General features: G+C 37.8%; 1 protein-coding gene across 2 annotated transcripts; it reads right to left on the bottom strand.

Annotated features, from left to right (window-relative positions):
• Window positions 1-4,363: 4,363 nt before the first annotated feature.
• myoz1b (myozenin 1b) lies at window positions 4,364-14,791 on the bottom strand. Of its 2 annotated transcripts, none has more exons than XM_028029965.1 (6): window positions 14,660-14,791; window positions 11,145-11,231; window positions 6,909-7,075; window positions 6,763-6,832; window positions 6,045-6,225; window positions 4,364-4,888 (listed from the first exon to the last, which is right to left on the bottom strand). In XM_028029965.1, the coding sequence occupies exons 2-6, from the start codon at window positions 11,227-11,229 to the stop codon at window positions 4,657-4,659; spliced, it is 735 nt and encodes a 244-aa protein (XP_027885766.1). In that variant the 5' UTR covers window positions 11,230-11,231; window positions 14,660-14,791; the 3' UTR covers window positions 4,364-4,656. The 2 variants fall into 2 exon arrangements, with proteins under 2 accessions (XP_027885766.1, XP_027885767.1); XM_028029966.1 differs by having other exon boundaries at window positions 6,763-6,829.
• Window positions 14,792-15,773: the final 982 nt, after the last annotated feature.

Here is a 15,773-nt window from a genome sequence, read left to right as displayed (position 1 = left end):
CGTCATGGTGTTGATGTGATTAATTGCAATTGATACGGCTGGCTTGAGTAGAGTCACTTATATGTTCACGTTCAGCCATGTTGGTTTGGATAGATTCCTTCCATTGCTAAATAAAATGATCATTTGAAAACAGTTTTTGTGTGTGTGTGTGTGTGTGTGTGTGTGTGTGTGTGTGTGTGTGTGTGTGTGTGTGTGTGTGTTTTCTCAAACATTTGAAAAACATTTTGGGATTTTTTTTTTTTTTTTACAATTCAAGACATTTATGTGACAAAAAAGAGCAAAAACACAAAAAGTTACACAATGCTTGCACATTGCAACATCGAGGTTTCACAACTCATTATGAGATTAACAAGTGACTACAAGTTAAACATTTTTTATTTTTATTTTTTCTAAAATACCACTTAACATAAGCCTTTTTCCACTTTACTGGCTAAACTAACTGATTCACATCTCTGTTTGTCCCATGATGAATTCGCAGCTTTTGTTCCAGGATTCATCCTTATACTTCTAGCTCAGTTTATTACCTGCAAAATAAGAAATCCACTCTGGCTTCATATATTATTAAATTGAATTACCAAATAACTTGATTACATAAGGTCACAGTTGTCAAAGTGATTTTCCAGAACATCCCTGTTGCACGTACAGAAGAGCTGAAAGGTTGGATATGATCTCTTTTTATAGTCTATCATGAAAGCTTCAGTGATTCTTATAAATTATGGAACTATCAGTGTATATAAGGAGAAGACTTGATGTTTTTCATCTAGAAAAAGCAAAGGGATAAGAATCATGAATGACAGACAGGGTCACCAGTGCACACGCTTTGAAAAAATATTCATAACAATAGAAGTTTTCTACATTTTGTAGCATTACAAACGAAAAATAATGTCATGTAACCATCATTAGTAATCATCAGTAATCATTAAGGACTTGCTAGAATCTAATTTTGAACGTTAAATGAAGAAAGCGCAAGATCGGGCATTGAATAAATATCACAACAGCCTGCCATAGAGTGTGAAACGCGCTCTCCTGTGCTGATGATGTCATGCCCCCCTGGCCTTACCTGTCGGAGCACAATCGCGTCTCTTCTTCTGCAGTTTTTTCTCTCCGCACTCGGCTGTAACCTGCTGGCAGCTACACGCAGAAGACATCTGCTTCATATCTGTATCTGGAGACGAGCCAGCGCCACTTATAGCGCCACAAATTATTCATAGAGCAGGTGAGAGGTCATGGTGGCACAGACTAAATGTAGCGCTGGAGGTGTGGGAGAAAACGTTTTTCACAGCCATAACAAATGGACCTTATAGAAGATTGAAAAACAAATATGAATAGTGTCAGGTAAACTCTACAGGTGATTATATCCACAAACGTCAGTAGATTTTATTGGGATTTTATGTAGTATAACACAATAGGGCATGACTGTTTAGTGGGAGGAAATACAAATTTCAATATGTTTTATAAATAACATTAATCAAGATTGTGTAACTCTACTTTTAGCTGAGATTCTACATGCAACACATTTTGGAGTATGTGATAAACTGGCTAAGATTGTATTTACTGACTACTTGTCCTTTAAACATATTCATAATTTATTTTTTATTTTATTTTATTTATTTATTTATTTCGAACAGACTTTAAAACAATCAAAAAGAAAATAAAATAAAATGGAATTTATTCTTTTTTCATTTAAAATTATTCATAGTGCGTTAGTTTAAACATTTCTGTTGTAACTTTGCTGCACATACTCTCCCGAGTTTGTTTGTTTGTTTGTAGTAGCATTAGGCTACAGTTTAGGTCCAAGCATATGTTTTTAAAGTTGTTGCGTCTCCTTGTAGTTAGCTAGGTGGCATAAATAAATATAAATATAGATGGTGACAGAGGAGACAAGATGGCATTTAAGATTGTTTTTTTTAGCTGTCTTCTCTACAGATTGATATTTAGGTTCAGGGAGAGCTTATGCTAACATAAGACAAACTTAGAAGAAAATTATAACTAAAAAAAACCTAAATATACAAACTAGCAAAATAATCTAAATTATTTTTGTTTCTTTGTTTATTCACCAATGCTCATACCTTTGTTCAGATCCTAAATCCAGGACAGGTGAGTGAATAGCTTTGTTTATTGTCTTTAAATTAACCTTTTTAGCTGCATTTTATGAAATATTTTACTTTGCAAACCTTTTCTGTTGTTAATAAGTTTTTAAATTACATTAATAATCTTACTCATGTTTGCAAGTTACTGGGAATTTGTGTGGTTATTCAGTTAAACAAAGTTGATGCAAAGAAAAAGCTTTTTAGATTCTTGAAGAATACTGTTCTGATTAAGACACTATAAGGATTTAAAAAAAAAAAACTAAATAGAAATATGACAGAAGAGGTGAAATTTACACCTAAGGAAGAAATGAAAGCATAAAGATGGCAGATATCAAATAAAGTCCAGCAAGAAGGAACCCAAAATGTTTTACCGCCTTAAATGAGACTTGAACTGCACAACCTGAATGTCACTACATATTTTATCGCAGATTATAATTATTTTTCTCATCCTTCTGGTAAAATAGCTTCAGTTAAATCTGATTTGATGGAGCGTGAATGTTGTTTTTGGGTGCCAAACTTTGACCAGGAGGATTTTAACGCTGTTTTTGCTTCCAGGATTGGTCCATTTTAAACTCCGTCCAGTTCCTTATCAAATCTAATAGGCTAACTTCTCCTTTCTGTCCTGTCTGCTGTGTTGCTTGATCCTCATTATGCTGTTTGTTCACTGATGTACTTCTGAAGGCAATAGACGACAATGGATTTTATTTAGATGGGGATGAATATTAAGGTGCTTCTTATAGATTTTTAGTCATAAAAAACATAAGCTCTTTGCTTTAGAGAGGGAGCTGTACCTGAGGTCTTAGTTTAATTATCTGTCTGAATCGTTGAGCGTTGTGCTGACACCAGCAGCAGAGGTGACCGATGCTGGAAATCTGCCGGGCCACCAGGGAGCCTGGAAGACACTAAAGGACATTGTTTCTTTTCTTCATTATTAGCTGACGGGAGAGTACTGCTGTGGTAAAAGTCAGACATTGTTCCCTGAGGCCTTCTTATTTCTAGTGTGAGGTCTTCAAAGTCTTTAAACGTTAAAAAAAGAACTAAATTTAATGTCACTTGAGAGGGACACGTGCAATCACAATCACAATTCAGACTTAAGTGGGACTTGTTACACAAAGTTCACATTTTGCACATTTTTATACTTCCATTTGGGTGTTAACTGATTAAAAAAAAACACCCAGACATTTTTTGGTAACAATATAATGTTTTTTGGTGTCTGGAAAAAGTGCAGTTTCAAAAAAATCACAATCAAATGGCGCTGCGCAGTTACCTAGCAACGCCAGCCAAGCCCAGTCCTGTCACCTAGCAACCCAAGCAGAGCTACTGCATGTTTAGTCCGCTTAATTTACTGCTGTACAATGTCTGTTCTGAGTTGACTTATCGTTTAGAAACAACTTGCTGCATTCTTGTTGGTGGTGCAGGAGGCTCTACTTCTGCTTTTCAAATATGTAAGGTTGTGTCATTGCACATGTGTTTGCAGCCATTTTCATGTGTCAGTTGTGGGACCGTATCCAGCAGCAGTTTATCTGGATTTAAAGTGACAAGATGCTCTAAAACAGCTCATTCTGACAAGAGCTTAAAATAGGCACTGAGTAGTTTCACTGATGGATTATTTCACTTATATCTGAAACTTTTTCATCAGTATTAAGGAATTATTGACTTAAAACGAGTTCTCGTATCTTCATATTAAAGTTACTTGTAAGTCAATTTTGTCTTATTTTGTGTGTAGTAAGATATTTGCAGTAGAAAGTAGATCAAAAATAAAATTTTGTTTGTGGCTTGAACACACATTTGCCTTACTTGAATAACATTTTCTCATGTCTTTCCCATTTTGAAGAGTGGCTTAGAGAAAAAACCTTTTGTGACACAATGTATGTATACACCCCTGGGAAATAAGAGGCTACGGATTATAATTAAGTTTTTGAACTCTGGCCAATTTAGAGAATATGGTTCATAAATTTAAGGGATGATGTTTGTGTTTTTTCCCCACTGAATGCAATGTGAATTTACATTGCTAATGAAAGTGCGGATAGCTGCATAGATCTGTGCTTTGCATGCTGTTTTACACCCATTTTCTTTCAACAACAAATTAGTGCTGCAGATGTCTTTACCAAGATCAGAAATGATTGTCCAAATAAAATATTTAGTTTCAAAGATACCTTTTGATCTCGCCTGACTGAGGAGGGGAGAAATGAATGAGGTTTCAGTTCTACTCACTATACTGTAATTAATTTTGCCACAACTAAAGTCAGTGTGGGGTGAACAGAAACCAGACATTCTGTAAAGGGGGACATTTATTGCATATTTACGTTATTTTAAGATTACAGCATGCAAATCTACTGCTATTCACCCAGGTCTGACATTAGCTGATTAACAGCGAAGAGTGTAAGCGTCACCAAAGGCTCACAATTTTTGTTTCCAATCAGTTAAAGTTGTGTGTTTAATAGATGCACCTCAGCAGGGCTGACAGAGCTGAAGTTATCAGTCTGTCTGACATGAATCCCAGAAGAGCTTTCTTTGTGTGTGATGAAGTCTTGGACTGTAAATATGCTCGTGTCTACATGTGTCTTCACAGGTCGTCCGTCTCGCCGTCGTAGGGGACCTCCATGTCCGGTTGGACGTGCGAGCTGCCGTCGCTGCAGACCCAGCCAATGGGCGTGCGGTTGAACGAGGGTCTTGAGCGGATGTCGGCCTGAAGGGTCGGGAGAGGCTCCTGCTCCTCACCGGCAGCGCTGACCTCCGGGAGCTCGAAGGTCAGCAGCTTGGACGCCTTTTCGATGCCGCCGTATGGCAGCGCCGTCCTGGGAAGAGAGAGAGAGAGAGGGAAAAAAAGCTCATTTGTCTTTTGTTGCAAAGTTTGTATAGATAAAGGAACAGATGAAGACGTTTCTGGTTCTGACGTGGCTTAGTACAAGAAGTAGTTACATCAGTTTAGATCAGACTTTTCCTGGTCTGAATTCAGCTAAAGTGTGAACAGAGGTGGGTAGTGTGTCCAATAATTGTTCTCAAGCAAGAGTAGCACTACAACATATTTTTACCCCGGTTAAAGTAAAAAGTAGACGCCAAGAAATCACTCAAGCAAGAGTGAAAAAGTATTTGGTAAAAAGGCGATTTGAGTACTGAAAATAGGAAGTTAAGTAGACATTTTTTGTATTTTAAGGATCAAAATAAATGAAAATAATTCTTAAAAATAACATAATTACAAAGTAACAATATCTGGCAAAAGAAAAGTTTTAAAAAATAAATTTCTTTCCATATAAAACTTATGAATTTTTTACAAAAACTGCAGGTGTGTGTCTATGTCTGGTGAATATTTGGTTCATTAAGTTTTTTCTTCATTCGGTGAAATTAATCATTGTGGGTAAAATATGCAAACTTTTTACTCAAGAGTAGTGACACTTCAGTGTAGCAAACGTTTTCCTAAAAGTACATTTTTTCCAAAAATGTATTCAAGTAAATTTAATTACTTACTGCCCAATTTTGCTTGTGAATGGCCCCTAAACTCTTAAAATAACTTTGCTTCACAATCCAGTCCAGGCTGCAGTTATGTGTTACTTTGCACCTTTTTATTAATTTTTCTTTCACTAAGCTTTCCATTAATATGCTTGAATACAGCACTCTGAGAACAAATGGCTTGATGATTGACCATATTCCTCTATTAAACAGCTTTTTTGTGGTTTTATTTCATTTATTTTTCAAAAACTGAATTTTGAGCTTTCAGTAGCTGAGAGCTGTAATCGTCAATAAGTCTCATTATTTGATGTTTCACTTGAAATCTTTTTTTTTTCTTCCATTTTTGGGGTCTTGCACATTTTTGAAACCACATACATTGAAACCTTTGCATGCTTTTACATCCTCTGACAGTTAAAATGCAGAATAATTTCTATATGAAACGGTTTAAACTTTAAAGCACAACGACCTTTAAACCTGGTCGTTTATTTTAGATCATGTTTGTACCTGTTGAAGCTTTTGTACTGAGGCAGGTCTGGGTGAATATGGATGGGTCCTGGCATGCAAGACTTCATGGTGGCTTTCAGTTCCTCGTCCGTCATGGCTCGTTCCCATGGCGATATGTAGGTGCGAACATACTCCTTCCTCCTCTTTGCCTTTTCCAGATTATCTACTGCCTCTTCCACCTCTGAGATTTGCAAAGTTTAGAAATAACATACATGAAAAGCTCATATATCCGAACTAGGACTGAATTAATTTGTGATGGATCAGTTATTGAAACAATTTTAGTAATTGATTAATTGTTAACTAGAGCATATAGAATCAGAAATAGGCCATTTACTGAAAGAAAATTATATTCAGAGCAATATTTAAGTCAAAACTGTACAACATATATAGATATTTTGCATTTAAGATAATAAAAAAAACATTTGTCTGCAAATATGTTTTACCTAGAACTCCTCAAGTGGCGTAGTTTTAGCTTTACCCTGTTCAAATTCACTAAAGAAATACTATGTTACTGCATTTTAGCCAATAAAATGTTTATTTTCTTAATTAAAAAAAGGAATCGAGTTCTTTATTTCCACCTTTTAATAAATTTCTGGTATTGTATAAAGTAGCATTAAGTGGTTAAAAGAAAACTATGTAGAATCTGCTACTTTTTTGTCCAATTAATCAATTAATTAATTGATAGCTAAAGTAATAATTTGTTGCAGTCTGAACCTACTTTCTTCTTTTGGCTTCTCTGGTTTTGGTGGAACAGGAGGCGGAGACATCAGCAGATTCTGGAGGTTCTGCTGGAAGACAGAAACAGCCGGTAGAAGCTCCTGAACTCAACACAAGAGGAGGTCCGTTCGATGTTTGAAGCCCCACCATGTTCTCGTTGCTCACGATGAACCTCTCAACTCTCTGCTGCCTCATCCTGAACATCTTGGAGCCCTTGTTCTTCATCAGGGAAAGCTCCTCCAGCATCACGTCCTTCGGCGTCTTGATCTTGGTGCCCAGGTCGAATTGAGCAGCGTTCGGGTCCAGCTCGTCCTCTGTCGGGATGAGAAAGGAAGACGAAAATAGCACTCTCTGGGTAAAAGGTACGTATGCAATCAGCAGATTTGAATATCTTTGTTTGTTTATGCTTAATTCAGAATTATATTTCAACTTAAAAGATTAGAAATTTTCAAATAAATAGACTAACTCTGCAGTCTGTCTGAAGTTTAAAAATTGAAATATTGAGAATATTAAGGCTTGGATTGTATGACTTTTATTTGAAAAAGTTCACTTAATCCCCAGGAATTAGAACAAACTTAGAATCCAGAGAAACTCATATTAGTTTCTATTAGTAGAAACTACTCATTACCTTAGATCAACATTTAGCATTAAACTAATAAGACCTAGATAAACTCCTGTTAGATTACAAATCTATAACAAACTTAGAAATTACTACTTTATAGAATCAATCAAGGAGAACCAACATCTAATTTGATCAAATCTAGAATCCAGAAAAACCCCATTAGCTTATAAATTACGGACTACTTATTCTTATTAAACATGGGGAACCTACATGTAGTTCTATGTCCTCATAGAACTACATATTTCTCTATTTATCTTTCATTTGGTTTGTTTTATTTGTGTTTCCTTCTAATTCATGTAAAGCAATTTGAACTGCCTTGTTGTTGAAAATGTGCCATATAAATAAAATTACCTCACCTTATCTTTTATCAAATATTTAATTTGTAAACATTAGATAAATAAAATTGTGTGAAACCCACTGATAGGTATTTTTCCTTTCAAACCTACATAAAAGAAAGAACCACGTATATGAATTTCATGTCAAGCTTTTGCAAAAGGAGAAGTCTCCGTCAACTGCTCCTTCGAGCCGTTCACAGAGAGTTCTGATCTGCTTCCACATGAGCTCCTGTTTTTATTGTCAAAGAAAAACAGGCAAGGGGGCAGTCAGGAAAAACAACAGAAGTCGTAAAACTAACCCAGTTCCAGATGTGATATCTGATCAAAGGTCTGAGCCCGGTTCAAATCTCGGTCAATACTGTCAACAAAACAAAATACGACTGCTCACAGGTAGTTACTAAATTAGGAGGTGTTCTTGTAAAAGGATTTAAGGTCTGAGAAACTCAGTGTTAACTATTTCTCGTGAAGATGAACAGACAGTAGTGACCTCCACGTCAGTTCCTACACACATAAGGAAGAGAACACTTTAAACAGAAAATCACAATGATCTATAGGCTGAATGTGAACTAAAGTAATAATAAAATGATAATACCAAAAAATCTCTAACACCCACATATTGATATTTTAACCTACAACAAAGTCAAATTTTTATTTTCTGGCTATGTTTCATTTGTAAAGGTAAGCAATGTTCCTTTTTTGTTAGACATTCAATCCCATCAGTTATGTGGAAACTAGTTTTGCTGCTATTTAAAATATAAATTATGAAGTGTTTAATTTTGAAGATAATTCATGACTTATTTTATACTGCAGTCTTGATCAGTTTTCCATCCAGTAGCAATAGTAATCTGAAATTGTAAAAAGAATCTTGTGAATGATCATCTCATGTTTTTCCAGATGTCAGATTTTTTCCTCTTGCTGGCTCCATTTCAATCAAGTTTATTTGTGTAGCACATTTCAGCAACAATGCAGTTTCAAAGTGTTTTACATAATAAAAAACACAAATATAAAGTCACAAAATATACCATAATCAACCATTGAGAAAACCAATAACAAACATTACATGTTGATGAGTCCCATCATCAAAACCGTTAATATACATGAACTATAAAAGGTTCCTTTTATTTCGGCCACTCCATGAAGCGGCACGGCTCATCATGCTTTTATTTTGACATCATGCTTTTATTTATGGCCCGGTGCGGCTTATATATGTACGTTTCCAGGTTTTTTAGGGTTTTCTTTAAACTTCATAGATGCGGCTTGTAGTAAGGTGCGCTCTATAGTCCGGAAAATACGGTACTTTAAGTGCGAAGTGAGGGTACTAGCCACTAATAAATGTGTTTTTAGCAGTAGGCTATACTTGGCTGTACTCTCAGTAGTAACTTGGAGTGTGAACCTGTTGTGTGGTCTCATGCCTCCGGGGCGTTTTAGGGGTCAGCAGGTCAAGGCGTTATAGAACAAGTGTGCAGTGGGGGAATGTCAGAGCAGCTTTTAGTTTGTTTGTGAAGGGAATTCCTCATAACACGCATGGCCTCTCCTCTCTGTTACTCTGGATGGAGAGCTGTGATGGATTTTACGCCCCATAAAAGCAGGCTCCTCATCCACCATGTAAACCCTGATATCACTCATAACACCTGGAGTTCAGCCACAAACCCCTGTCCTCCCGCCCTCTCACGCAGACTCGTCTATAAAGCTGAAAGTTGGCATTGCAGAGCCGTGGAGAGCTGTTAGCGGCGCGTCATAAATCAGGCTTGTGCCGGCTGTTGTGTGTTAAGTTTGTATATATGGAAAAGAAATATTGAGGATGCCGAGCAGAGCCAAGTCTCCCACTGGGATATTTATTAGTGTTGTTTGAGAAGAACGAGAAAGTAGCGGTGACTGGGAAGAAACCGAGCAGACGGAGCAGAGGCAGGACCGGACAGACGGACAGCAGATAGTGGGAGAGAGTTATGTGATGGAAAAGACAGAGGGGATGATGGAGAGATGTGTTGGTATTAACTGGAGCAAAATAAGGGATAAGCAGGATTAGCTGCCGAATGACTGACTGAAAACAAACCGGTAGGATACAGATGTAGCTGCAGATGGGACAGCAGACGGACCGGAACCGGAAAAAATGAGACAAACAGGGAGAGACCTCGACAGATTGTTGAATGGCAGATGTAACCATGGGTGCAAGGCGGTCAATCGCATTCAGACAGCAGATTTTACCTTAGAGTATCTACTGCACAAATAAAAAATACCAAGTATTTTTAGTCTAGTTTCTAGTGCAGATATAGAAATGTATGTGTTGTGTAAGTCCTACAAGCTAAGTTGACCTCAGATGATCACTAATTTAATAACTAGAGGAGAAAAAACCCAGTGAATGCATCCATTTATCCATTAGTTAACACATTTTTATCCTTTAGTGGATGGAGCGGCTGTTCACTCCTCAGACAATTCACTTGTTAATCACACACCTTTGTGCGTCTGATAGAGTACCTGCAGCAGGATGATGTGGACCAATCAAAGTTGTTTTGAAGTTACATAATTTTTTTTTTAAACTTACCAAAAATCAGCATTAGTATAGCCAGAGTACTTTGAAATTCTGCTTCAGTCCATCTTTTACAGGTGACACAACCATAGATGTCAATAAAAAAAGCCTCATAAAGATTTACCCAGTACAATTAGAAGAAAAAAATCTTGGTGTTTCCCCTAATAGAAATAATGCACTTTGTGTTTGAACCATTTGAAGGATGCACAGCTTGAGTTTGAACAGATGGACCCACTGGTGGGTCTGGCAGAAAGAGCTGCATTAAGCATTCTGTTTCTGAAGGACCATTCCTGCAGGATGGGAAACTTCTGAGTCATTTTGGACGAAATACAGGAATAAACCACCAAACACAGCCAATGTAGCTGAACAAAGCAAAGAACAGCAAGTAGAAAGAGATCTAATATTAGCAGGGGAATGCTAAATTCAGTTTGACCCAATGTTAACTTTTTCTGCTATAGTTTTACAGCTTAATGTAATTATGTTCACACTAATAAAATGAGTGCAAAGTCAACATGTGCTGTTCTGTGTTGTCTGTTAGGGTGACAGATTTGTGGCCGCCTTGCCATCTGATAACGACCCGCCACCCTCCAGGAGATTCCACATGCATGTTGGCTATCCTGTTACCACCAGGAACACTTAAGTGTGTGTGGGCGTGTGTGTGTGTGTGTGTGTGTGTGTTTAATCATGGTATCATGCAACCTCATACAATGATTCACACCCACGCAGTTCGCTCTGCAACATGCTGACAGGGCAGACGGCAAACGAATGCAGAAGATTTGTTCTTCAGTCGAGCGTGTAATGAAGTCGCAGCAGGTAAAGGAGGATTTTGAAAGCGTCCCGATTAAGCAGCATGTTTAAATGCATGACTGTTTGCTTTATGTGACTACCGCAGGCTTTACCATTCTGGCTGATGTGGGAAAGGTCAGTGATGATCTTGCTGGCCTTCTTCCTCTTGTTAGAAGGGGCAGAGCTTGAGAGAGGCATAGCTGAAAGACAAAGCAGAGCAATGTTTTTGACATTTTGTTTGTTTTTCTTTTTTAGATCAAATGTCAGGTGCATCTCCCTGAATCACAATATCAGTGAAAGGGTATTTAATTTCAGAAATTTATTTTCAAGTAGTGAGACTCGGGATGCATAGATAGATGGATACAAAATGCAAAAGTATTTTTTGTCTCATTTTTAGTGCAAATATCTTAGTAAACTTGCACTAAAACAAAACTAACTTGCAAGTAACTTTTCTTCAAGATATAGATGTACATTTTTTTAAGTCAATAATTCTTCTACAAGCACAAATTAACAAAATGTACTAGTTCCTCTGGCAGTTTATTTAACTTGTAACATGAAAAAATTTAATTGTTGTGACAAAATTTCAGTGGAACCAGCAAAAAAAAAAAATCAATATTTAGGAATTATTTATTTAAAACAAGCTCCTATATATTATTTAAAAGTTACTTGTAAGTTAATTTTGTCTTATTTTAAGAGTATTAAGATATTTGCACTAGAAACTAGGCAAAAAGAATTGTAAGATTTTGTGTGATAGATAGATAGATATTATATTATACATTATACAAAATTTACATTTTGCATGTTTTGTACTTCCTTTTCTGCTTCTTACAACAGACCAAGAACTTAAGAAAACCACCCAGTTATTTTGGGCAAATGAAAAGTTAAAGTTTTTCTGGCGTCTGGGAAATTAACTGTTTAAAAACGTACAGATTGTTATGTCACATTGACCCGTTACCTAGCAACCCCAGTCGAGCCCAGCTGACCACCTAGCAAACCAAACGAAACTCCTGCACATTTCTAGTTTTACTGCTGTATTTGCTGTATAAGGGCTGCTGGGGAAAAGGCAAGTCTTTTATTATTGACTTACCATTTAGAAACCACTTGCTGGTTGTGCAGGAGGTCCTACTTTTGCTTTTCAATGATGTAGGGTTGTATGATAGCGGATTTGTTTGCAGCCATTTTCATGTGTTAGTGTAAACATTGAGTTGGGAGGCGTGGCCAGCAGCAGATTATTTGGATTTAAAGTGACAAGACGTCCTAAAAATAGGCAGAACTGACCAGACTAAACTATCATTATCTAAGAATAATTTTGTGCAAAAAATGTGATGAACTCTTTGCTTTACCTTTGAGTGTTGAGCTTCATTTACATTTAATAATTTATTTCTTCTACAGATCAATTTGTTTTACCCTTGTTCTGTTTTTCTCAATAAGATGATTTCTTTTCAGATCAATAACAATAACTCTCTAATATTGATAATAGTAGGTCAAATGTGTGAGATGTAAACAGTGGCGCCCCCCAGAGGTTGGCAATAAGTCCTGAAAAATGCTGGCCACCTTATTCCTCCCTCCAGATAATCATGTTCATGTCACAGAAAGGCAAACAGAGTCATCTTCTTCAGTGAAATCATAAATGTAAAACACAATAAATAAATAAAACAATAAACTTCTGTTTAAGCTTCGCCCTCCTAAAACTTTTACTCCCCTTGTCCAGCTTTGTTTGCAGCCAAACAAAGCTGTGGCTTTTTCTGCGACAAATTTTCTGGGGACGCCACTGGATGTGAGGCATAGTTTAATAGTTTAGAGCAGTGGTTCTCAAACTTTTTTCAGTGATGTACCCCCTTAAAAATATATTTTTAGTCAAGTACCCCCTGACACTGGCAAAACATTTTTGGAACAAAAAAGAGGTACAGTGCCTTCTTTTTCACTTTATCTATACTTTCAGCAGCATTGCTGCTGTGCTTTAGCCACGTCTCCATAGATACAGTGTAATCATGATAACGACAGGTCGTTGACAAGTGCCCTGGGTCCGTGGGTCAAACTAACTTGGTGGGGGGGTCCGTTTTATTTTAAAGGATATTGAAACTAAATACTGAATATAAAATTCAGTGCATGAACACACATTTATATTTTATCGAACTTTTTACAAAATAATTTTTCCCAAGACTTATTATGAGGAGCCTACTGATTTTTTAAAGATATTTTGAAAAGCTTCACGTACCCCCTGCAGTACCTCCACGTACCCCCAGGGGTACGCGTACCCCCATTTGAGAACCACTGGTTTAGAGCCTCACAGAAAGAGAAACAAGAGGTTGAACGGATGGGAGAGAAATCTAATCCAGGAAAAGTTTGCTGACCATCTGAGAATAATGAAGTTGCACATGAGCCTCAGTTGGTTGTGGTTCCCAGCAGACTTTCAGAGGGTCCCTTAATCAAGGGAAGCTCACTTCAAACAAGGCGTCCAGACCCACGCGTCTCTTTGAGGACATTAATTTGTGGTGGCGGCTTTGCATCTCTCTTGACTAACCACTCAGATGCGGTTCCAGCGGTATGTCGCTGTCAGTTGAACAGGTCGAAAGCAATTATGCAAAGCTGGGGGTGAGTCCCAGCGCGCAAGAAGAAGCAGAAGGGTCCGTCTACAGGGAGGCAGTTAATGTAATTGCTTTTCATCCTCTGTAATTGAAGCTCATTTCCTAGCTGCGTACTCTGTCCTGTGTGAGCTATTTTTATGAGTCCATGTTGTACAGCACACAAAAACACTCCTGGATTTGCACTCAGACAGTTTCTCCCCTGTGATTAATGTGAGCCGGTGGGGGCAGGATTAAAAGCTGGAGATTACAGGTGTTTTTTCAGGATGTTGCGGGGAAATGGAAGCCAACAAGGAGCCGGCGACGGCGCTGGCTACAGGAGCTGAACGCGAGGGCCCGCGAGGGCCCGTGTGGGTCCAGTTACCAGCACCTCCAAAGAGAAGAGGCGCTCCTGTCCCCCTTAACCGGCCGGTTTTAGCTCCAGATAAATCTGCAGGAGACAGCTGGGGAGGAAGGGCATCAGTCAGCACATTCCCAGATACATCCATCTGCGCAGACTAAAAACTCCACCGCATTCCTCACAGTGTAAGACGAGGTGAAAAAAGTCCCCAATCAACATCTCATTTAGTTAAAATAACGGAGCTCCATTTCAAAATAGATTAAACCAGTCATGATAATGCGGCTATTACTTATTTTTAGTTTCTCTTCTAAAACTGAGATGCTAAAATCTGCTTCCTAGGTCATGTAGATGCATCCAAAACATGCCAAATTATCTGATAATTTAGATCCACACTGCAAAAACACAGAATTTTACCAAGTATTTTTGTTTTCTTCTTATAAGAGGAACTAGTGGTTTGTCATCAGTATTAAGGATTTATTTACTTAAAACAAGCTTCTATGTTTTGCTGATAAGTTACTGGTAAGTTAGTTTTGTCTTTCTTCAAGTGACCTAAGATATTTGTACTAGAAGCTAGACCAAAAATGCTTTGTTAGATCTTTTGTTTTTGCTTTTCAGATAGCACTTTTTGCATTATGTAGAAACAAGTATATCTTTTGGGCGGTCACCATTGCTGTCACACACCTTCATGTTTCTTGTGTCTTACCTGTGAGACGTCGGGTTTCCGCAGGAGGAAGATCCAGGTTCCAGACGAACAGGAATCTAGATTCCCAGATCTCGTATTGTACTGCCTGCCGTCTTCTTTGCTCTGCAGAGACTGAAACCCAATCAGCCGGGTTCTTCTTGTGCTATGGACCACCAGGTCGTGGTCAGGGCAGGCGGGGGTTTCACATTTGAAAAAGCCATCACATTTGAAAAAGCCATCAGAATTAAGAGTTTAGTACCGTGCCAAACAGTTTGAGATTAACAGCTCCAAAAATACTTGAAATGGGTCATTTGAGTTTGAGTGTGAGTAGGGGAGCGTGTGTTTGTGTGTGTGTGTACACCAGGTTTTCATATCCTTATGGGAACCTATTTCTGTCTACAATGTTAGGTTATAGGGACCATTGCTCCTTATGGGGACATTTTCTTGGTCCCCATAAGGGAAATTGTTGGTTTTGGGTTAGTGGTTAGGTCTGTGATGGTTAGGTTTAGGGTAAAGATTAAGGTAAGGGTTTGGTATGTGATGGTTAGGATTATAGGGTTAGGGTTAGGATTATGGGTAAGGGTTAGGATTATGGGTAAGGGTTAGGCTGTAGAAATTAATGAAAGTCAATGTGAAGTCCCCACAAGTGATAAAAACACGACTGTGTGTGTGGGGGGTGGGGGGGTCTGTGTGTTTAACTGCATGTCAGGGGTCCATTAGGTTTGTGAGAACCAAAGCTTGACCCAACAAGATCAATGACCTTATTTATTTTAAGCTAAAATAATTAGATTAGTTAAATAAGCTTTTAGCAGAATGGTTAGAATAAAGAGCTCAAGGGTAATTTTTATAATTTATTCTCTCCAGGCTTCTGAAATAACTTCTAAATAAAAACAGCCACAAATGTCATAATGAAGAATTTTATTTTCATGTGTGTTTCCTCTTTGAGTTGCAGAGCAGTTAGCTTACCATCAGATCTGGACAGGACTAAAGTTAGCACAGAGTGATAGCCCCTTAGTGTCAACTGATCGCACTCAAGGGTTAAAGGTTAGATCCCTTTACGTGCTTGGGTTTCACAGCTCCAAGGCCTTTAGATGGATGACATTAAGCAGCTTTAAGATGTAGGTCAATGTTGGAG

This window comes from Xiphophorus couchianus, chromosome 10, assembly GCF_001444195.1.
Source record: "Xiphophorus couchianus chromosome 10, X_couchianus-1.0, whole genome shotgun sequence".
Taxonomy (NCBI): domain Eukaryota; kingdom Metazoa; phylum Chordata; class Actinopteri; order Cyprinodontiformes; family Poeciliidae; genus Xiphophorus; species Xiphophorus couchianus.
Note: the sequence above shows the minus strand (reverse complement) of the source record. Positions and strands in the feature narration are given on the sequence as shown.